The 23,524-nt window shown below is 47.4% G+C and overlaps 1 protein-coding gene across 1 annotated transcript in view; it reads right to left on the bottom strand.

The window, feature by feature from the left end:
- Positions 1–23,524, bottom strand: part of csmd2 (CUB and Sushi multiple domains 2) — a 995,459-nt gene that overhangs the window by 203,314 nt on the left and 768,621 nt on the right. Inside the window, exon 43 of the mRNA XM_072502405.1 lies at positions 19,994–20,107. Within this exon, the coding sequence (XP_072358506.1) occupies positions 19,994–20,107 (114 nt within the window). The remainder of the gene's footprint in view (positions 1–19,993; positions 20,108–23,524) is intronic.

A 23,524-nucleotide genomic window follows, 5' to 3' on the forward strand; every position in this document is an offset into this window, starting at 1 on the left:
ACCTCTGCCACCCGAGGGTCACTCGCTTTTTCCATTTCGTCAAGACCCGCAACCTGCCCGACCATCGACTCCATCGAGGAGGTCAGGACAGCCACCAGGGACTGCCAAATCTGCGCGGAGTGCAAACCGCACTTCTACCGGCCAGAGAGAGCGCACCTGATAAAAGCCCCCTCCCCTCCACCGACCGCAACACGTACTTCCTGAACGTGATTGACAAGTACTCCCGGTTGCCATTCGCCATCCCCTGCCCCGACATGACCGCCTCCACCGTCATCAAGGCCCTCCATAGCATCTTTGCACTGTTCGGGTTCCCCGCTTACATACACAGCGATAGGGGGTCCTCCTTTATGAGCGACGAACTGCGTCAATTTCTGCTCAGCAAGGGCATCGCCTCGAGCAGGACGACCAGTTACAACCCCCGGGGTAACGGGCAGGTGGAGAGGGAGAACGGAACGGTCTGGAAGACCGTTCTACTGGCCCTACGGTCCAGGAACCTCCCAGTCTCCCGCTGGCAAGAAGTCCTCCCGGATGCCCTCCACTCCATCCGGTTACTACTTTGTACAACCACCAATCAGACACCTCACGAACGTCTCCTTGTCTTCCCTAGGAAGTCCTCCTCTGGGACCTCGCTCCCGATCTGGCTGGCAGCACCCAGACCCATCCTGCTCTGAAAACACGTGAGGGCGCACAAGTCGGACCCATTGGTTGAGAGGGTCCATCTGCTCCATGCTAACCCCCAGTACGCCTACGTGGCGTACCCCGACGGCCAACTAGATACGGTCTCCCTACGGGACCTGGCGCCCGCCGGAACTCCACGCACATTCCAGCCACCAGTCCCAACCTCCCCTCCACTGCAGCACCTTACACGAGGTTCGGTCCTTCTCCCGCCCCTGTCTAGGCCCCCCCCACCCACCTACGCCCCCCGCAGGCGCTCGCTTCCCAGGTCAGCCGTTTTCCCCACCAGCGCCGTCTAGGGGTGACGAAGCTGCCATGGAGATCGAAGCCACGCTCCCGGAGTCACAGACGCCCGAGCCTCCACCGGAGTCAACACTGAGGCTCCGATGATCACAGAGGATGACCAGGGCTCCCGATCGACTGATTGCTACATTTTTACTGTAATCTGTAAATATAAAACACCAAATGTACATAGCTACCAGACTTGTAAATAGTTACTAAACACTGTACGGAGGTATTACAGTACCTCCATAACTAATTGTACCATGTTGTTATGTTTTGTAGTTTCTGGCCACCACCCCTGCCGGACTACTTTTTAACAGGGGGTGAATGTGGTATTATAGGTATTACGGTACCTGAGAGGCTAAAGTACCATTGGTAGAACCTGCATGCTTGCTATTGGCTAGAGTGTATAACAGTTCCGCCCTGATAGGCGGGGTACAAGAACCCATGCCGCCCTAGCAGCCCTCATTCTGAACCTGAGCTGCTGGGGGAAACATCTAGCTTATTAAAGCCTTCAGTTGGACTACAACCTCGCATTAGTGGTCATTGATCATGCATCACCTACTGTGAAACAGTGGGCGAGATTCTCCGACCCTCCGCCGGGTCGGAGAATTCCCGGGGGGCGGTGTGAATCCCGCCCCGCTACCGGCTGCCGTATTCTCCGGCGCCGGTTTTCAGGTGGGGACGGGATTCACGCCACGCCGGTTGGGGGCTGTTGGCTCCCCCAGCAATTCTTCGGGCCCCGATGGGCCGAACGGCCGCCCGTTTTTGGCCAGTCCCGCCGGCGTGGATTGGACATGGTCCCACATGGGCTGGTGCAGTCCTCGGGGGGATCCGACCCCGGATGGGGGCCCCCACGGTGGCCTGGACCGCGATCGGGGCCCACCGATCTGCGGGCGGGCCTGTGCCATGGGCGCACTTCTTCCTTCCGCGTCGGCCTCTGTAGGGCTCCGCCATGGCTGGCGCAGAGAAGACACCCCTCTGCGCATGCGCCAGAATACGTCGACCGGTCGGCGCATGCTCGGAACCACGCCTGCGATTCTGCGCATGCGCTTAATCACGCAGTCCCTTCGGCGCCAGCTGGCGCGGCGCCAACTCCTCTGACCCCGGCCTAGCACCCGGAAGTGCGGAGAATTCAGCTATTTCCGAATGATTCGCGCCGTTTTTGACGCCAGCGTCAGGCCATCGCGCCGATCGCGGAGAATCCCGCCCAGTTTATTTAATTATTTGAAGAAGTGGAGTCGTTAACCACAGGAAAGGTCTATTGCATTTTAAAGGCTTCTCAAAGATATGTCTGGAAAGTACATTTGCATTTTAATGTTTTGTCCAGATTAGAATGTTATCCCAGGTGACATGTATATTGACAGGAAAGAAAAGACCACCCCACCTCTCAACTGCATTGTGTTTTCATGTGCCTCTTTCAGTTTTATACTGTACAAACCCACAAGTCCATATTACATTAATGTGACATTGTTAATTATGGAATCTGCAGGCAACATCTGCTGGCAACAAGTGGTTAGGTCGCTCCAGTTTCAGACTGTATGGTCAACCATGGGGAAATTAACTGCATGAGCAAAGAGAGGAAATAAAGAAACAGAAATAGGCCCAAAGAAAAGTAGAAGAAAGAGAAAACATTTGAGAATAAAGCAAAATGCATTCAAAGTTAAACAAATGAAAGACAATGGGCAAAAGTCTCAGTTAGGGAAACTTTCTCCCGCTGGAGTCGAATTGCTACTGATTGGCGCACCCAAGTGAGGATTACCAGTGGTTCCCGAGGAAATCCCACTGTTGGGTGCCATTTTGAGCGGAGGCCAGATTGTGAGGGCCTGCGGCTGGCTAATCCCGCATCGTAAACCAGCCTCCCACCGTCCCCCCCTCATCGCACACTAGCCTCCCACCCACAGATTTTCTGGGTCGCCTCCTTCCCCCAATTATGGGGTTGATCTGACCCGCCCCTCCAAAGACACCCCCCACTTAGGGAGACACCCAATAGAGACCCCATAAATAGTGGACCCCCCCACAGAGACCACCTAAATAAGGGGAGACCCACCGAGACACTGTAAATAGGAGGACCCCCCTCACTGACACCCCCTAAATAGGGAGACACCCAACAGAGACCCCTTCAATAGGGGGAGCACCCCCACAGAGGCCTACGAGATACAGTGATGCCCCACAGAGACCCCATAAATATGGAAACCCCTCACAGATCCCCCACAGATACTCCCTAGATAGGGAGCCTCCAAAAGACCCCATAGAAATGAAACCTCTGTCAGGAATCTCTCCAGAAAAGAGAAACCTGTCAGGAAGCCCCTCAAGGCTTTGCTGGGCAATACCTGTTGTGATTTTCATCCAGATGATTCGCGGCCCAGAGGACCAGAGAATCATGAGGGCCGGAGAATATGGTGCCGAACTGTTAAGTGGGTGCGAACCCCGATCCCACCGCCAACAAGGGGCCGCAGCATCATGAGCCCGATCCTCTGCTGCATCGGGAACCCTGCTGCCAGAGGCAGGCAGCGGAAAAGTTTGCCCAATGTTAATAATGGTAAAAGCTAAACTTGAACAGGCTACTTAAAAAGCATATCAAACATTTTAAATTAAAATAAAGCAAATTGAATCAGAATCATTTTTGAAAGGCTGAACCCTTCATAGATCAAAGAACAAAGAAAATTATAGCACAGGAACAGGCATTTCAGCTCACCAAGCCTGCGCCGATCCAGATTCCTTATTTAGAACTACTACTTATTGCCCAAACGATCTTTATCCCTCCATACCCGCCCCGCTCATGTATAAAACTTGCTGTTTAAATAGATGGGTCAGTGTGTCAGATGTCTTTGCGGTAAAATTATTTTAGTGGACATCTGCGTAAGAGTCTTTGAGAAATGTTTTCAGAAAGAAGAAAAATAGAGGAAAAAAGAAGGATGCCAAGGGCATGGAGAAGGTGCACAAAGATTAATGTATGTAACACCTCCCCCTAATATAATACATAGATTAAAATTAAAAACTGTGGTTATGATGAGAGACTAGACACAATGCGGCTCTATTCATTTGAAAAGAAAGCAACAAAAGGAGACAGAGAGTGTGACATAGAAAGAGACAGAGGGTGTGATTTGATGGCCATGTCCTGCCGGAATCAGGATAGGATGCAGTCGGTAGATCCCGGGAGAGGCCTCTCCCGGGATTCCTAGTGGTTGTTACACTTTGCGAGATCTAACCAGATCTTGTGAGATGTTGTAGTCTGGATCCCATCCACAATAGGCAGTGTCATGATATGCAGACACACACATAATGATATACAGACAAGCAGTTAATGGACACAGAGAACAGGACATGACCAATGAGCAGGCAGGACACTCAGAGGTGGGATCTGACTATAAAAGACACGAGGCACTCACATTCCGCCTCTTTCCACTGATGAACATCTAGAGAGTCAGTCAAGGGTGTTGTTACAATCTCACACCTCCACCACGTGGCTAAGAGCTAGTCTGGTTCAGTCAGACAGAGTAACCACACTTAAGTTAGCAGAGAGTCGAACTCACAGAGAACTGTGCTAACTGTGCTATTAGTTCAATAAACCTGATTGAACTAACTTCAAGGTCTGGAGTATCTTTCTGATCTAAGCTGCATCCATTTGCAGCCAGTGTTAGACCAGTGTACCTAACACGACAGGCGGGACCCAGGCTTGCATAGTTAATGAGCTTAAAAGACCACTTAGCTCTGTCTACGCTGATCGAACGATCACGTGGCATCTACCGGCCTCACCGAGGAGACCCCAAACGGGTGATGTTTAGAACTGGTCCCACTTGGTGGAGTGTCCCAAGTGATTGGAGGCCCCTGAGTGGCTAGACTCTGAGCAAGGTGGTGCCTTGGCATTGCTGGTGCCACCTGAACATCTTGGCACTACCAGCCTGGCACTGACACCCTGGTAATGCCACCCAGGTGCCACCCTGGCACTGCCAGGGTGCCCAGTTGGCAATTCCCATACCAGCCTCCCCGAACAGGCGCCGGAATGTGGCGACTAGGGGCTTTTCACAGTAACTTCATTGAAGCCTACTTGTGACAATAAGCGATTTTCATTTCATTTAATTCAACTGCCGGGCTGCCAGGAGCACTGACAGGGTGCAGGGCTGGAAATGATAAGGTGGAGACTTGCATTTTGCCAATGCCAGGGATCGGGCCCGGGGTGTCCTGCCCATGGAAGGTGGGATGAGGGGGGGCCCAGAGGACCCCCTCATAGGTGAGTTGGGGCATTTGGGGAGTCCAGAGATTGTGTCAAGCAGTCAAGAGATCGGGGCGCCATTTGGGGACCTCCGTTCGTTGGAGCTCCTCAGTGCAGGAAATTACATCAAGTGCGGCATCAGGAGGGAGGCCTAAATAGCAACACAGTGCCATTAGATAGTGTTGGCACCAAGAACGACCCCACTAATACTGCGCAGAACGGACTTGTTTTTTAAAAAATCGCGCCCAAAGAGTGTGTTAGAGAAAGAGAGACAGAGAGTGTGGTAAAGAGAAATAGAGAGAGTGACAGAGAGAGTGACAAAGAGGAAAGAGAATGATAGAGAGAGGAATGGGTTTTCCGGCGACGAGGTGTGCAATCAAGGAGAAATCCTGTTGACAATGGTGGGACCGATAGAATGCAAGGCCTAGATCTCACATAGCTCAGTTTTGTTTAATCTCTGGAGGCCCCAACATGTTCCCTGACCCCCTACCCCAAGCTACAGCTCACTATGAGGGCATCACTAGACCCACCTGCATACCCCCAAAACCCGCGCAGGGCACCCTCGGCCCGATGGCCCCCTCACGAAAAAAAGCCAGCTTGGCATACGGCCCTTCAAGCCAGCTGCACCGTTGAATAGGATCATGGCTGTGGCCTCAAATCCACTTTCCTTCCCCCCCACCCCCCCCCCCCCCACCCTCCACCCCGCCCCTCCCCCCATAGGCTTTGACTCCTTTTGACAATTGTAGATGAAAACATTTATCTTACTCAGCCTTGAACATATTCAGTGACCCCACCTCCACTGCTCTGTGGTAGAGAATTGCAAAAGTTAAAGACCTTTGGGGGAAGAAATTCCTCCTCATTTGTCTTAAATGGAAGATCCCTTAATCTGAAACTGCGCCCCCCAGTTTTTGATGCTGATGGGAAATGATAACTGGCCATGGTATTCACTCAAAGCACTTGATTCTTTCACAATAGATGAATTGTATCAGTAGATAGTTTCCAAAGACGAATCAAGGCACTTACATTTGAGACAAGAAATCAGCAAAATCAAATTATGGCTCAACCCTGAAGACTTCTGCTGAGAGAGATGGATGGTAAAGAGATCAGGTATTTGCAACACCTTCTGAGATTAAGTTGCATCCACTTTTAGTAGATTGATTGCTTTGTTTGTCTATTTGTTGAGATGTTATCCTCAAATGAACAAGCACTTGTTCTTTATATTAATCATCATTCAGATCAGGCACTCGAGGTTAAATATGGCACAGTCAGCCATACAATAAAGCTCCCTGTACACTTCTTCAATATAGTACTTTTATCTTCGCATTATATCAATGCAAATTTCCCATTTCCAATTCCATTCCGTCTTATAACACTTGAAATGCAAGTTATTTAGCGCTGAGTAAAGGAACCACTTGAACTGTAGACTTGTCCCTTTGGGAAACTAAACTGCGACAGTTCACAGGAATTTTATACAGATTACTTACAGCCTTGTGGAGAAGGATGGATTTGTTTCAAAAGCTTAAAGTACTGTGTGCGGCCATCAGTCCAGCTTCCAAAATACAACAATAAAAGTAATCCTAAACCTTAACTGTGTTTCAAAAAGGATAGCTGGCAATATTTATGCTCCTTGTGCTCCCACTCGGGTTAGGACATCCCATTCCCCTCATCTTGTTTGTTCTCCTCTTTTGATGGTCTTCACGGAGAGAATTCTCGATTATGCATAAAAAAAGCTCCCTTTGATACTTCCTGCATTGAGGTTTTCAACTTTTGCTCAGCACCAGACGTTTTTCTCATTGTGCGTTTCTACGTTCCTGGCAATAGGTGGTGATGTTGTGCATTGAATAATGGTTTTCCCTCCAGTACATCACGCTACACACTGAGCGCAATTCTCCGCTCCTGCGCCGGTTGGGAGAATCGCTTGGGTCGCCAAATTTTCCCGCGACGCCGGTCCGACGCCCTCCCACTATTCACCCAAGCGGCGAGAACGGCCCCGTTGAGCTCCGCGCGGCGCAGGCCGGAGAATCGCCCGAGACACCCAAAATGGCGATTCTCTGGCACCCCTGCTACTCTCAGGCCCGGATGGGCCTAGCGGCCTGCCCAAAACGGCGAGTTCCCCCCGGCGCCGTCCACACCTGGTCGCTGCCGGCGGGAATAGTGCGGGAACGCTGGGGGGGGCGGCCTGCGGGGCGGCAAGGGGGGATCCTTCCCCGGGGGGCCTCAAATGGGGTCTGGCCCGCGATCGGTGCCCACCGATCGTCGGGCCGTCCTCTCTGAAGGAGGACCTCCTTTCTTCCGCAGCCCCGCAAGATCCATCAGACATCTTCTTGTGCGGCGGACTCGGAGAGGACGGCAACCATGCATGCGCGGGTTGGTGCCGGCCAACCCGCGCATGCGCATGTAACACCTATTATGCGGCTCCGGCCGCGTCATGTATGCGGCGCCGCCTTTACGCGGCGCCAAGGCCTGGCGCGCGTAAATGACGCGGCGCAGCTCCTAGCCCATTATCGGGCCCAGAATCGGTCGGGATAGGGCCGTTTCGCGCCGTCGTGAACCTCGACGGCGTTCACGACGGCGCAAACACACTGCCTCCATTTCGGAGAATTGCACCCACTGCAAATCTGCGGTGCTTTGGCAAAGTGGAAAGACAATCGTGCTTCTTTTGATCATTTCTATGTGCAGGTGACCTTCAAATAGGAAAGTAGCCATGTTTCATAATGGTGCTCTCATATGCTGCAGAGACCCAACTTGCATAAAGGCAGCAAGCCCAAAGCACTTTGGCAGTCTAAATAACTTAAAATAATCAATGTGAGAGCTTGCAGATGATTAAAGCATGGTGTGGCATTTGGCAGCATGTCTGAACTATGCTTTCAAATATGCCTTTTGTTCGGAGGCATCACTCACAATCGTTCGAGAATTACGTCCGCACGCGAGCAACCTTAGTTTCCAACCAACTGGTACATTTGGATACTATGGGGAAGGACTAGTGACGACAGTGTACAACATCAAACTCAAAAAATAACATACTTCACTCTCACTGTCAGTTCTAATATACAGTGATCCGGAGACACTCCTCAGTCAGTGCTGTTATATACTGATCCGGAGACACTCCTCAAGAGAGTCAGTCCTGTTCTCTACTGATCCAGAGACACTCCTCTCACAGTCAGTCCTGTTAAGTACTGATCCAGAGACACGCCTCACACAATCAGTGCTGCTATATACTGATATGGAGATACTCCTCTCACAATCAGTCCTGTTAATTACTGATCCGGAGACACTCCTCAGACAGTCAGTGCTGTTAAATACTGATCCGGAGACACTCCTCAGACAGTCAGTGCTGCTATATATTGATATGGAGATACTCCTCTCACAATCAGTCCTGTTAAATACTGATCCGGAGACACTCCTCAGACAGTCAGTCCTGTTATATACTGATCCGGAGACACTCCTCACACAGTTAATGCTGTTATATACTGATCCGGATACACTCCTCACAGTCAGTGCTGTTATATACTGATCCGGATACACTCCTCACACAGTTAATGCTGTTATATACTGATCCGGATACACTCCTCACAGTCAGTGCTGTTATATACTGATCCGGAGACACTCCTCAGACAGTCAGTGCTGTTATATACTGATCCGGAGACACCCCTTTCACAGTCAGTGCTGTTGAATACTGATCCGGAGACATTCCTCACACAATCAGTCCTGTTAAATACTGATCCGGAGACACTCCTCTCACAGTCAGTCCTGTTATATACTGATCCGGAGACACTCCTCTCACAGTCAGTCCTGTTATCTACTGATCCGGAGACACCCCTTTCACAGTCAGTGCTGTTGAATACTGATCCGGAGACATTCCTCACACAATCAGTCCTGTTAAATACTGATCCGGAGACACTCATCTCACAGTCAGTCCTGTTACATACTGATCCGGAGACACTCCTCAGACAGTCAGTCCTGTTATCTACTGATCCGGAGACACTCCTTTCACAGTCAGTGCTGTTATTTACTGATCCGGATACATTCCTCACAGACAGTGCTGTTAAATACTGATCCGGATACACTCCTCACAGTCAGTGCTGTTAAATACTGATCCGGATACACTCCACACAGTCAGTGCTGTTATATACTGATCCCGATACACTCCTCACAGTCAGTGCTGTTATATACTGATCCGGATACACTCCTCACAGTCAGTGCTGTTAAATACTGATCCGGATACACTCCTCCCAGTCAGTGCTGTTATATACTGATCCAGATACACTCCTCTCACAGTCAGTCCTGTTATATACTGATCCGGATACACTCCTCTCACAGTCAGTCCTGTTATCGACTGATCCGGAGACACTCCCTTCACAGTCAGTGCTGTTAAATACTGATCCGGAGACATTCCTCACACAATCAGTCCAGTTAAATACTGATCCAGATACACTCCACAAACAGCAGTCCTGTTATATACTGATCCGGATACACTCTTCACAGTCAGTGCTGTTAAATGCTGATCCGGATACACTCCTCACACAATCAGTCCTGTTATATACTGATCCAGATACACGCCTCACAGTCAGTCCTGGTATATACTGATCCAGATACACACCTCACAGTCAGTCCTGGTATATACTGATCTGGATACAATCCTCACACAGTCAGTTCTGGTATATACTGATCCGGATACACTCCTCACATACTCAGTCCTGTTATATACTGATCCGGATACACTCCTTATACAGTCAGCCCTGTCATATACTGATCCGGAGACATTCCTCACAAACATTCCTGTTCTATATTGATCCAGATACGCTCCTCACAAACAGTCCTGTTGTGTACTGATCCAGATACACTCCTCATACACTCAGTCCTGTTATATACTGCTCCGGATGCACTTCTCACAGTCAGTGCTGTTATATACTGCTCTGGATACACTCCTCACACAGTCAGACATGTTATAAACTGATCCGGATACACTCCTGACACAGTCCGTCCTGTTATATACTGATCCGGATACACTCCTCACAGTAAGTGCTGTTAAATACTGATCCGGATACACTCCTCACAGCCAGTGCTGTTATATACTGATCCGGATACACTCCTCTCACAGTCAGTCCTGTTATCTACTGATCCGGAGACACTCCCTTCACAGTCAGTGCTGTTAAATACTGATCCGGAGACATTCCTCACACAATCAGTCCAGTTAAATACTGATCCAGATACACTCCACAAACAGCAGTCCTGTTATATACTGATCCGGATACACTCCTCACAGTCAGTGCTGTTAAATGCTGGTCCGGATACACTCCTCACACAATTAGTCCTGTTATATACTGATCCAGATACACGCCTCACAGTCAGACCTGGTATATACTGATCCAGATACACACCTCACAGTCAGTCCTGGTATATACTGATCTAGATACAATCCTCACACAGTCAGTTCTGGTACACACTGATCCGGATACACTCCTCACATACTCAGTCCTGTTATATACTGATCCGGATACACTCCTTATACAGTCAGCCCTGTCATATACTGATCCGGAGACATTCCTCACAAACATTCCTGTTCTATATTGATCCAGATACGCTCCTCACAAACAGTCCTGTTGTGTACTGATCCAGATACACTCCTCACACACTCAGTCCTGTTATATACTGCTCCGGATGCACTTCTCACAGTCAGTGCTGTTATATACTGCTCTGGATACACTCCTCACACAGTCAGACATGTTATAAACTGATCCGGATACACTCCTGACACAGTCCGTCCTGTTATATACTGATCCGGATACACTCCTCACAGTAAGTGCTGTTAAATACTGATCCGGATACACTCCTCACAGTCAGTGCTTTTATATACTGATCCGGATACACTCCTCAGTCAGTGCTGGTATATACTGATCCGGATACACTCCTCACAGTCAGTGCTGTTATATACTGATCCGGATTCACTCCTCACACAGTCAGTGCTGTTATATACTGATCCGGATACACTCCTCTCAGTCAGTGCTGTTATATACTGATCCAGATACACTCCTCACACAGTCAGTGCTGTTAAATACTGATCCGGATACACTCCTCACAGTCAGTGCTGTTATATACTGATCCAGATACACTCCTCACACAGTCAGTGCTGTTAAATACTGATCCGGATACACTCCTCACACAGTCAGTCCTGTTCTTTACTGATCCGGATACACTCCTCACAGTCAGTGCTGTTATATACTGATCCAGATACACTCCTCACAGTCAGTGCTGTTATATACTGACCCGGATACACTCCTCACAGTAAGTGCTGTTAAATACTGATCCGGATACACTCCTCACAGTCAGTGCTTTTATATACTGATCCGGATACACTCCTCATTCAGTGCTGGTATATACTGATCCGGATACACTCCTCACAGTCAGTGCTGTTATATACTGATCCGGATTCACTCCTCACACAGTCAGTGCTGTTATATACTGATCCGGATACACTCCTCTCAGTCAGTGCTGTTATATACTGATCCAGATACACTCCTCACACAGTCAGTGCTGTTAAATACTGATCCGGATACACTCCTCACAGTCAGTGCTGTTATATACTGATCCAGATACACTCCTCACACAGTCAGTGCTGTTAAATACTGATCCGGATACACTCCTCACACAGTCAGTCCTGTTCTTTACTGATCCGGATACACTCCTCACAGTCAGTGCTGTTATATACTGATCCAGATACACTCCTCACAGTCAGTGCTGTTATATACTGACCCGGATACACTCCTCACACAGTCAGTGCTGTTATATACTGATCCGGATACACTCCTCACATTCAGTGCTGTTATATACTGATCCGGATACACTCCTCACAGTCAGTGCTGTTATATACTGATCCGGATACACTCCTCACACAGTGAGTGCTGTTATATACTGATCCCGATACACTCCTCACACAGTCAGTGCTGTGAGATACTGATCCGGATACACTCCTCACAGTCAGTGCTGTTATATACTGATCCCGATACACTCCTCACACAGTCAGTGCTGTGAGATACTGATCCGGATACACTCCTCACACAGTCAGTGCTGTTATATACTGATCCGGATACACTCCTCACAGTCAGTGCTGTTTTATACTGATCCCGATATGCACCTCACAGTCAGTGCTGTTATATACTGATCCGGATACACTCCTCACACAGTCAGTGCTGTTATATACTGATCCGGATATACTCCTCACAGTCAGTGCTGTTATATACTGATCCAGATACACTCCTCACACAGTCAGTGCTGTTAAATACTGATCCGGATACACTCCTCACACAGTCAGCCCTGTTATATACTGATCCAGATACACTCCTCACAGTCAGTGCTGTTATATACTGATCCAGATACACTCCTCACAGTCAGAGCTGTTATATACTGATCCGTATACACTCCTCACACAGTCAGTACTGTTATATACTGATCCGGATACACTCCTCACAGTCAGTGCTGTTATATACTGATCCGGATACACTCCTCACAGTCAGTGCTGTTATATACTGATCCGGATACACTCCTCACACAGTCAGTGCTGTTATATACTGATCCCGATACACTCCTCACACAGTCAGTGCTGTGAGATACTGATCCGGATACACTCCTCACAGTCAGTGCTGTTATATACTGATCCCGATACACTCCTCACACAGTCAGTGCTGTGAGATACTGATCCGGATACACTCCTCACACAGTCAGTGCTGTGAGATACTGATCCGGATACACTCCTCACAGTTAGTGCTGTTATATACTGATCCGGATACACTCCTCACACAGTCAGTGCTGTTATATACTGATCCGGATACACTCCTCACAATCAGTGCTGTTAAATACTGATCCGGATACACTCCTCCCAGTCAGTGCTGTTATATACTGATCCGGATACACTCCTCTCACAGTCAGTCCTGTTATATACTGATCCGGATACACTCCTCTCACAGTCAGTCCTGTTATCTACTGATCCGGAGACACTCCCTTCACAGTCAGTGCTGTTAAATACTGATCCGGAGACACTCCTCACACAATCAGTCCTGTTATCTACTGATCCAGTTACACTCCACAAACAGCAGTCCTGTTATAGACTGATCCAGATACACTCCTCACAGTCAGTGCTGTTAAATACTGATCCGGATACACTCCTCCCACAATCAGTCCTGTTATATACTGATCCAGATACACGCCTCACAGGCAGTCCTGGTATATACTGATCCGGAGCCACTCCTCACAGTCAGACATTTCATAAACTGATCCGGATACACTCCTTATACAGTCAGTCCTGTCATATACTGATCCGGAGACGCTCCTCACAAACATTCCTGTTATATATTGATCCAGATACACTCCTCACAAACAGTCCTGTTATGTACTGATCCAGATACACTCGTCACACACTCAGTCCTGTTTTATACAGATCCGGATACACTCCTCACACAGTCAGTGCTGTTATATACTATTCCGGATACACTCCTCACACAGTCAGTGCTGTTATATACTGATCCGGATACACACCTCACAGTCAGTGCTGTTATATACTGATCCGGATACACTCCTCACAGTCAGTGCTGTTATATACTGATCCGGATATACTCCTCACAGTCAGTGCTGTTATATACTGATCCCGATACACTCCTCACAGTCAGTGCTGTTATATACTGATCCGGATACACTCCTCACAGTCAGTGCAGTTATATACTGATCCGGATACACTCCTCAGTCAGTGCTGGTATATACTGATCCGGATACACTCCTCACAGTCAGTGCTGTTATATACTGACCCGGATACAGTCCTCACAGTCAGTGCTGTTATATACTGATCCGGATACACTCCTCACAGTCAGTGCTGTTATATACTGATCCGGATACACTCCTCACAGTCAGTGCTGTTAAATACTGATCCGGATACACTCCTCCCAGTCAGTGCTGTTATATACTGATCCGGATACACTCCTCTCACAGTCAGTCCTGTTATATACTGATCCGGATACACTCCTCTCACAGTCAGTCCTGTTATCTACTGATCCGGAGACACTCCCTTCACAGTCAGTGCTGTTAAATACTGATCCGGAGACATTCCTCACACAATCAGTCCAGTTAAATACTGATCCAGATACACTCCACAAACAGCAGTCCTGTTATATACTGATCCGGATACACTCCTCACAGTCAGTGCTGTTAAATACTGATCCGGATACACTCCTCACACAATCAGTCCTGTTATACACTGATCCAGATACACGCCTCACAGTCAGTCCTGGTATATACTGATCCGGAGACACTCCTCACACAATCTACGGATCCAGATACACTCCACAAACAGCAGTCCTGTTATAGACTGATCCGGATACACTCCTCACAGTCAGTGCTGTTATATACTGATCCGGATACACTCCTCCCACAATCAGTCCTGTTATATACTGATCCAGATACACGCCTCACAGGCAGTCCTGGTATATACTGATCCGGAGCCACTCCTCACAGTCAGACATGTTATAAACTGATCCGGATACACTCCTTATACAGTCAGTCCTGTCATATACTGATCCGGAGACGCTCCTCACAAACATTCCTGTTATATATTGATCCAGATACACTCCTCACAAACAGTCCTGTTATGTACTGATCCAGATACACTCGTCACACACTCACTCCTGTTTTATACAGATCCGGATACACTCCTCACACAGTCAGTGCTGTTATATACTGATCCGGATACACTCCTCACAGTCAGTGCTGTTATATACTGATCCGGATATACTCCTCACAGTCAGTGCTGTTATATACTGATCCCGATACACTCCTCACAGTCAGTGCTGTTATATACTGATCCAGATACACTCCTCACAGTCAGTGCTGTTATATACTGATCCGGATACACTCCTCAGTCAGTGCTGGTATATACTGATCCGGATACACTCCTCACAGTCAGTGCTGTTATATACTGATCCGGATACACTCCTCACAGTCAGTGCTGTTATATACTGATCCGGATACACTCCTCACACAGTTAGTGTTGTTATATACTGACCCGGATACAGTCCTCACATTCAGTGCTGTTATATACTCATCCGGATACACTTCTCACAGTCAGTGCTGTTATATACTGATCCGGATACACTCCTCACACAGTCAGTGCTGTTATATACTGATCCCGCTACACTCCTCACACAGTCAGTGCTGTTATATACTGATCCGGATACACTCCTCACAGTCAGTGCTGTTATATACTGATCCGGATACACTCCTCACAGTCAGTGCTGTTAAATACTGATCCGGAGACACTCCTCACACAGTCAGTGCTGTTATATACTGATCCCGATGCACTCCTCACACAGTCAGTGCTGTTATATACTGATCCGGATATACTCCTCACAGTCAGTGCTGTTATATACTGATCCCGATACACTCCTCACACAGTCAGTGCTGTTATATACTGATCCGGATACACTTCTCACAGTCAATGCTGTTATATACTGATCCGGATACACTCCTCACAGTCAGTGCTGTGAGATACTGATCCGGATACACTCCTCACACAGTCAGTGCTATTATATACTGATCCGGATACACTCCTCACACAGTCAGTGCTGTTATATACTGATCCGGGTACACTCCTCACAGTCAGTGCTGCTAAATACTGATCCGGATACACTCCTCACACAGTCAGTGCTGTTATATACTGATCCGGATACACTCCTCACAGTCAGTGCTGTTATATACTGATCCGGATACGCTCCTCACAGTCAGTGCTGTTTTATACTGATCCCGATACACTCCTCACAGTCAGTGCTGTTATATACTGATCCCGATACACTCCTCACAGTCAGTGCTGTTATATACTGATCCGGATACACTCCTCACAGTCAGTGCTGTTATATACTGATCCGGATACACTCCTCAGTCAGTGCTGGTATATACTGATCCAGATACACGCCTCACAGTCAGTCCTGATATATACTGATCCGGAGCCACTCCTCACACAGTCAGTCCTGTTGTATATGATCCGGATACACTCCTCACACAATCAGACCTGTTATATACTGATCCGGAGACACTCCTCACAAACATTCCTGTTCTATATTGATCCGGATACACTCCTCACAAACATCCTGTTGTGTACTGATCCAGATACACGCCTCACAGTCAGTCCTGGTATATACTGATCCAGATACACACCTCACAGTCAGTCCTGGTATATACTGATCTGGATACAATCCTCACACAGTCAGTTCTGGTATATACTGATCCAGATACGCTCCTCACAAACAGTCCTGTTGTGTACTGATCCAGATACACTCCTCACACACTCAGTCCTGTTATATACTGCTCCGGATGCACTTCTCACAGTCAGTGCTGTTATATACTGCTCTGGATACACTCCTCACACAGTCAGACATGTTATAAACTGATCCGGATACACTCCTGACACAGTCCGTCCTGTTATATACTGATCCGGATACACTCCTCACAGTCAGTGCTGTTAAATACTGATCCGGATACACTCCTCACAGTCAGTGCTGTTATATACTGATCCCGATACACTCCTCACAGTCAGTGCTGTTTTATACTGATCCCGATACGCACCTCACAGTCAGTGATGTTATATACTGATCCGGATACACTCCTCACACAGTCAGTGCTGTTATATACTGATCCGGATACACTCCTCACAGTCAGTGCTGTTATATACTGATACAGATACACTCCTCACACAGTCAGTGCTGTTAAATACTGAGCCGGATACACTCCTCACACAGTCAGTCCTGTTATATACTGATCCAGATACACTCCTCACAGTCAGTGCTGTTATATACTGATCCAGATACACTCCTCACAGTCAGTGCTGTTATATACTGATCCGTATACACTCCTCACACAGTCAGTCCTGTTATATACAGATCCGGATACACTCCTCACAGTCAGTGCTGTTATATGCTGATCCGGATACACTCCTCACAGTCAGTGCTGTTATATACTGATCCGGATACACTCCTCACACAGTCAGTGCTGTTATATACTGATCCGGATACACTCCTCACACAGTCAGTGCTGTTATATACTGATCCGGATACACTCCTCACAGTCAGTGCTGTTTTATACTGATCCCGATACGCACCTCACAGTCAGTGCTGTTATATACTGATCCGGATACACTCCTCACAGTCAGTGCTGTTATATACTGATCCGGATACACTCCTCACACAGTCAGTGCTGTTATATACTGATCCGGATACACTCCTCACAGTCAGTGCTGTTATATACTGATCCGGATACACTCCTCACAGTCAGTGCTGTTATATACTGATCCGGATACACTCCTCACACAGTCAGTGCTGTTATATACTGATCCCGATACACTCCTCACATAGTCAGTGCTGTGAGATACTGATCCGGATACACTCCTCACAGTCAGTGCTGTTATATACTGATCCCGATACACTCCTCACACAGTCAGTGCTGTGAGATACTGATCCGGATACACTCCTCACACAGTCAGTGCTGTTATATACTGATCCGGATACACTCCTCACAGTTAGTGCTGTTATATACTGATCCGGATACACTCCTCACACAGTCAGTGCTGTTATATACTGATCCGGATACACTCCTCACAGTCAGTGCTGTTAAATACTGATCCGGATACACTCCTCACACAGACAGTTCTGTTAAATACTGATACAGATACACGCCTCACAGTCAGTCCTGGTATATACTGATCCGGAGCCACTCCTCACACAGTCAGTCCTGTTGTATATGATCCGGATACACTCCTCACACAATCAGACCTGTTATATACTGATCCGGAGACACTCCTCACAAACATTCCTGTTCTATACTGATCCAGATACACGCCTCACAGTCAGTCCTGGTATATACTGATCCGGATACACTCCTCACAGTCAGTGCTGTTATATACTGATCCGGATACACTCCTCACAGTCAGTGCTGTTATATACTGATCCGGATACACTCCTCACACAATCAGACCTGTTATATACTGATCCGGAGACACTCCTCACAAACATTCCTGTTCTATATTGATCCAGATACGCTCCTCACAAACAGTCCTGTTGTGTACTGATCCAGATACATGCCTCACAGTCAGTCCTGGTATATACTGATCCGGATACAATCCTCACACAGTCAGTTCTGGTATATACTGATCCGGATACACTCCTCACAGTCAGTGCTGTTATATACTGATCCGGATACACTCCTCACACACTCAGTCCTGTTATATACTGATCCGGATACACTCCTTATACAGTCAGTCCTGTCATATACTGATCCGGAGACATTCCTCACAAACATTCCTGTTCTATATTGATCCAGATACGCTCCTCACAAACAGCCCTGTTGTGTACTGATCCAGACACACTCCTCACACACTCAGTCCTGTTATATACTGCTCCGGATGCACTTCTCACAGTCAGTGCTGTTATATACTGCTCTGGATACACTCCTCACACAGTCAGACATGTTATAAACTGATCCGGATACACTCCTGACACAGTCCGTCCTGTTATATACTGATCCGGATACACTCCTCACAGTCAGTGCTGGTATATACTGATACAGAGACACTCCTCTTACAGTCAGTCCTGCTATATACTGATCCGGATACACTCCTCACACTTTCAGTCCTGTTATATACTGATCATAGAATCATAGAATTTACAGCGCAGAAGGTAGCCATTCAGCCAATCAAGCCTGCACAGGCCCTTTGAAGAGCACCCTGCTTAACCCCAAGCCACTACCCAATCCCAGTAACCCGACCTCACCTTTTGGACACTGAGGGACAATTTAGAATGTCCAATCCACCTAACCTGCACATCTTTGGTCTGTGGGAGGAAACCGAAGCACCCGGAAGGAACCCACGCAGACACGGCAAGAAAGTGCAAACTTCACAGTCACCCGAGGCCAGAATTGAACCCGGGACCCTGGGGTTGTGAGGCAGCAGTGCTAACCAGTGTCAGATCCGGATACACTCCTCACACAGTCAGTCCTGTTATGTGCAGTTCTGCATTCAAACAGCAAATGGGTCAGTTATCCTGCTGTGTACTGGCCAGGATATGCTCCTCACTATAAATCAGCACTGTTAGTCCTGTACATATCTGTTCATGCTCCCCATAATTAGCAATGGGACCGCCAATCCTTCTATTCATTAACCTGGATGCACTGCTCAAGCTGTCATTAATGGTGTTGATAGTCCTGTTATATGGTTATTTTTTAAAAAAAATTTAGAGTACCCAATACGTTTTTTCCAATTAAGGGGCAATTTAGTGTGTTCAATCCACCTACCTTGCACATCTTTGGGTTGTGGTGGCAAAACCCACACAAACACGGGGAGAATGTGCAAACTCCACACGGCCAGTGACCCAGAGCCGGGATCGAACCTGGGACCTCGCCGCCATGAGGCAGAGTGCTAACCATGCGCCACATTACATGGTTATTCTGAGCAATGACTTTGCATGAATAGATTCAGCTTATTTACTCATTACAAATGAATGAAACAAATGTAAATCAATGGTTTGAATAACCCATGGAGAGTGCACATGTAAAACTGCAGGGTTGCTGTGGCAGAGCCTCAGGTGTGAACCGATGGTTACTCAACTGTGGCTGATTTATTGACAAAACTACAATAAAAAAATATAAATTAAAAGTAAAATAAATGGGAAACAAGGCATCAGGATAGATGCATGACTTTGAGATTCACATTGGAAGTGGAATTTTCTGCACCTACAATTAGCTCCTGAAGCAGAATTCACTGTTATTGAATGATATTTTCCCTTTATGTACCTTCACAGGATGGAGGTGGTCCTTCAAACTGGAGATGCGTTCCCAGACGACATGTTAATATTTCATTTCCGATCAGAGTAAATCCAGGAATGCATTGATACTTGATAATATCACCTTGGTGTAGAAAAGAGCAGAATTAATGCAGTGCATACAGACGAAGCGGAGAAGGTAGAGAATATTACATAAATTCTTGTCCCATTTTTCTCCCTGCCAGACAATTTTATTTCAATGGATCCTAATGTCTTTCCTTCTGGCCAGATGACTTCACCCTCCCTCCCCAGTGATGTTGGGAATTTGCGGATGGCATGGTTGACACATGGAAGTCCATGGACTTCCAAAGATGATTTCATCTCAGTCATGCCATCAGGAGTAGCTGAGGCCACGGCTACAGGACAGGGGAGGTCGGATTTGGGGTGGGGGGGGGGTTGCTGATGGTGGTTGTGGGGGGGTGGGGGGGGGGGGCTGGTGGGTTTGCAAACTGCCAAACACATAGTGAGGCTGGGGGAAATCAGGCATGGAAGGTCGGAGCCCAGGCAGTGGAAGTTGGGGGGGATTGCTCAGGAGAGGCTGGAGGAGGATAGTGATCAGGGGAGCGGTGCTGGACAAGTGAGGCTGGTAGCTGGACGATGCCGGCTGGTGGGGATTGCCAGACAGTGGAAACGGTGGGAGGGATTGGGGGGTATTGTGCTGGTCGGGGTCGGGACAAAAACAGTTGGATCTGTCATAGTTCTGATGAAGATCGGGACCAAATCACTTAGCAACCATAAACTATGCTCTTTACATAATCCAGGCAAACAGGAAAATCAGAACCAGGGATGAAACAAAGTACAGTCGAATATCTTTTATCCATACACCCAAAAGCCAAACACATTTTAATCATGTTAATAAAGCAATGCAATATTATAACACTGCCGTAAGAAGCGTTAACAGGTAAAATGTAGGGTGTGTGAGAGTTGGCAAATGGAGAAACAACCTCGCATTTGTACCCTAGTCTTGGGCTCATGTAACCTAAGGAGGCCCCCTATATACAGGAGCTATAGCACATCCGAAAAACAAAAGTATCTGAATACCGAAACGCAAATGGTTCCAAGGGATTCGGATTAAGGATACTTGACCTGTACATTTTACAATTTTAGGTCACAGCTGTGGAAAGCAAATGGCGATAGACAATTGAATCAATAAATTCAAAAAGTAATGTGCGTGGAAACTCTGGCTGGAAGTTTCCTTGCTGACAGACAGAATCAAACCAGACTGGTCTGCCAGGCTGCAACCATAGATCTCATCTTTGGTTCAAGGTCACTGTCGCATCTCAGGCTGAAAGAATAACACTCAAAGTCACAGATTCAACTGCAAGAACAATATCATTTAATCTACTATGCTGGCTAACTCCCAGACATGTAGACTACGATTTTCTGTTTTAGAAATAATGTGTAGGCGCCGGGACTGAATTGGTGTTCAATGACAGGAAAATTGCCGCCGTTCCCATAGCAATACATCAATCGTTAATGGGCTACATCGACGGCAAGTGGAACATGATAAATTCCAATGAAAAATGGTGTCCAATTCGCCGAGGACGGGATTGATGCTTGAGAGGCTGACAAGCTACAGCCACATCTAAGCACTCCACTCCCTGCACACACCTATTTCAGCCGGCACACTGTTTCACCGATGCGGAACTGGAGACACTGCTGGATGCAGTGGAGGAGAGGCGGGCCACCCTGTACCCCGGGTGGGAAGGAGGTTGCCACCCGCCGCCTTGCACTGGGCATGGTGGAAAAGGCTGTGAGCGCCATGGGCAACAACGCCAGGACCCTGGTGGGAGTTATGTACAAGGCCCCAAAGCAGTAGTCAGGATGTGGTACAGAAAATAAATCAGGAGATAGAAAAGGCACGTAAAATAATCATGGGGGACTTCAATATGCAGGTGGACTGGGAAAATCAGGTTGGTAGTGGATCCTAAGAAAAGGAATTTGTGGAATGTCTAAGAGATGGGTTTTTGGAGCAGCTTGTGACAGAGCCTACTTGGGAACAGGCAATTCTGGATTTGGTGATGGGTAATGAGGCAGAGTTGATTATGGAACTTAAGGTGAAGGAACCCTTAGGGAGCAGTGCCCACAATATGATAGAATTTAACCTCCAGTTTGAGAGGGAGAAGCTGCAATCAGATGTAACGGTATTACAATTAAATAAGGGCATTACAAAGACATGAGGAATGAGCTGACCAGAGTTGATTGGAAAAGGAGCCGAGCAGGGAAGACAGTGGAACAGCAATGGCAGGAGTTTTGGGGGGTTATTCGGGAAGCACACAAGAAATTCATCCCAAGGAGAAGGAAACATGTTAAGGGGAGGACAATGCATCCATGGCTGATGAGGAAAGTCAAGGACAATATAAAAGTTTTTTAAAAAGCATACAAAGTGGCGAGTATTAGTGGGAAGGCAGAGGACTGGGAAGCCTTTAAAAGTGTGCAGAAGACAACTAAAAAACCAATAGAGGGGGAGAAGATGAAATATGAGTGCAAGCTAGCTAGTAATATAAAGGAAGATAGGAAGAGATTTTTTCAATATATAAACGGAGAGGCAAAAATAGACATTGGATCACTGGAAAATGTGGCTGGAGAAGTAATAATAGGAAATAAAGAAATGGTAGAGGAACTGAATAGTTACTTTACATCAGTCTTCACGATGGAAGACACCAGTGGGATGCCAGAGCTGCAGGAGAATCAGGGGGCAGAGGTGAGTGCAGTGACCATCACTATGGAGAAGGTTCCGGGGAAACTGAAAGTTCTGAAGGTGGATAAATCACTTGGACTGGACGGACTACAGCCCAGGATTCTAAAAGAGATAGCCGAGGAGATGGTGGAGACATTGGTGGTGATCTTTCAGGAATCACTAGAGGCAGGAAGGGTCCCAGAGGACTGGAAAGTGGCTAATGTAACACCACTGTTTAAGAAGGGAGGGAGGCAGAAGATGGAAAATTATAGGCCGGTTAGCCTGACTTTGGTCACTGGTAAGATTTGAGAGTCCATTATTAAAGATGAAATCGCGGAGTACTTGGAAGTGCATGATAAAATAGGACTGAGTCAGCACAGCTTCGTCAAGGGGAGGTCATATCTGACAAATCTGTTAGGGTTCTTTGAAGAAGTAACAAGGAAGTCAGACAAAGGAGAACCAGTGGAAATGATTTATTTAGATTTCCAGAAGGCCTTTGACAAGGTGCCGCATAGGAGACTGTTAAATAAGTTAAGGCCCATGGTAGTAAGAGTAAGATCTTCACATGGATAGCGGATTGGCTGACTGGCAGAAGGCAGAGTGGAGATAAAGGGGTATTTTTCAGGATGGCAGCTGGTGACTAGTGGTGTGCCTCAGGGGTCAGTGCTGGGACCACAATTTTTCACCATATAGATTAATGATCTGGAAGAAGCACACAATCTTAGGGTGAAATTTTCCCAAAATATTTCGAAGTGTGGTCTCCGGTGGGAAACGTGGTCCTATTCCTGCTGGGTGGTTGGGCAGATTCACATTACAATCCAC

Source organism: Scyliorhinus torazame, chromosome 1 (assembly GCF_047496885.1).
Source record: "Scyliorhinus torazame isolate Kashiwa2021f chromosome 1, sScyTor2.1, whole genome shotgun sequence".
NCBI lineage: Eukaryota > Metazoa > Chordata > Chondrichthyes > Carcharhiniformes > Scyliorhinidae > Scyliorhinus > Scyliorhinus torazame.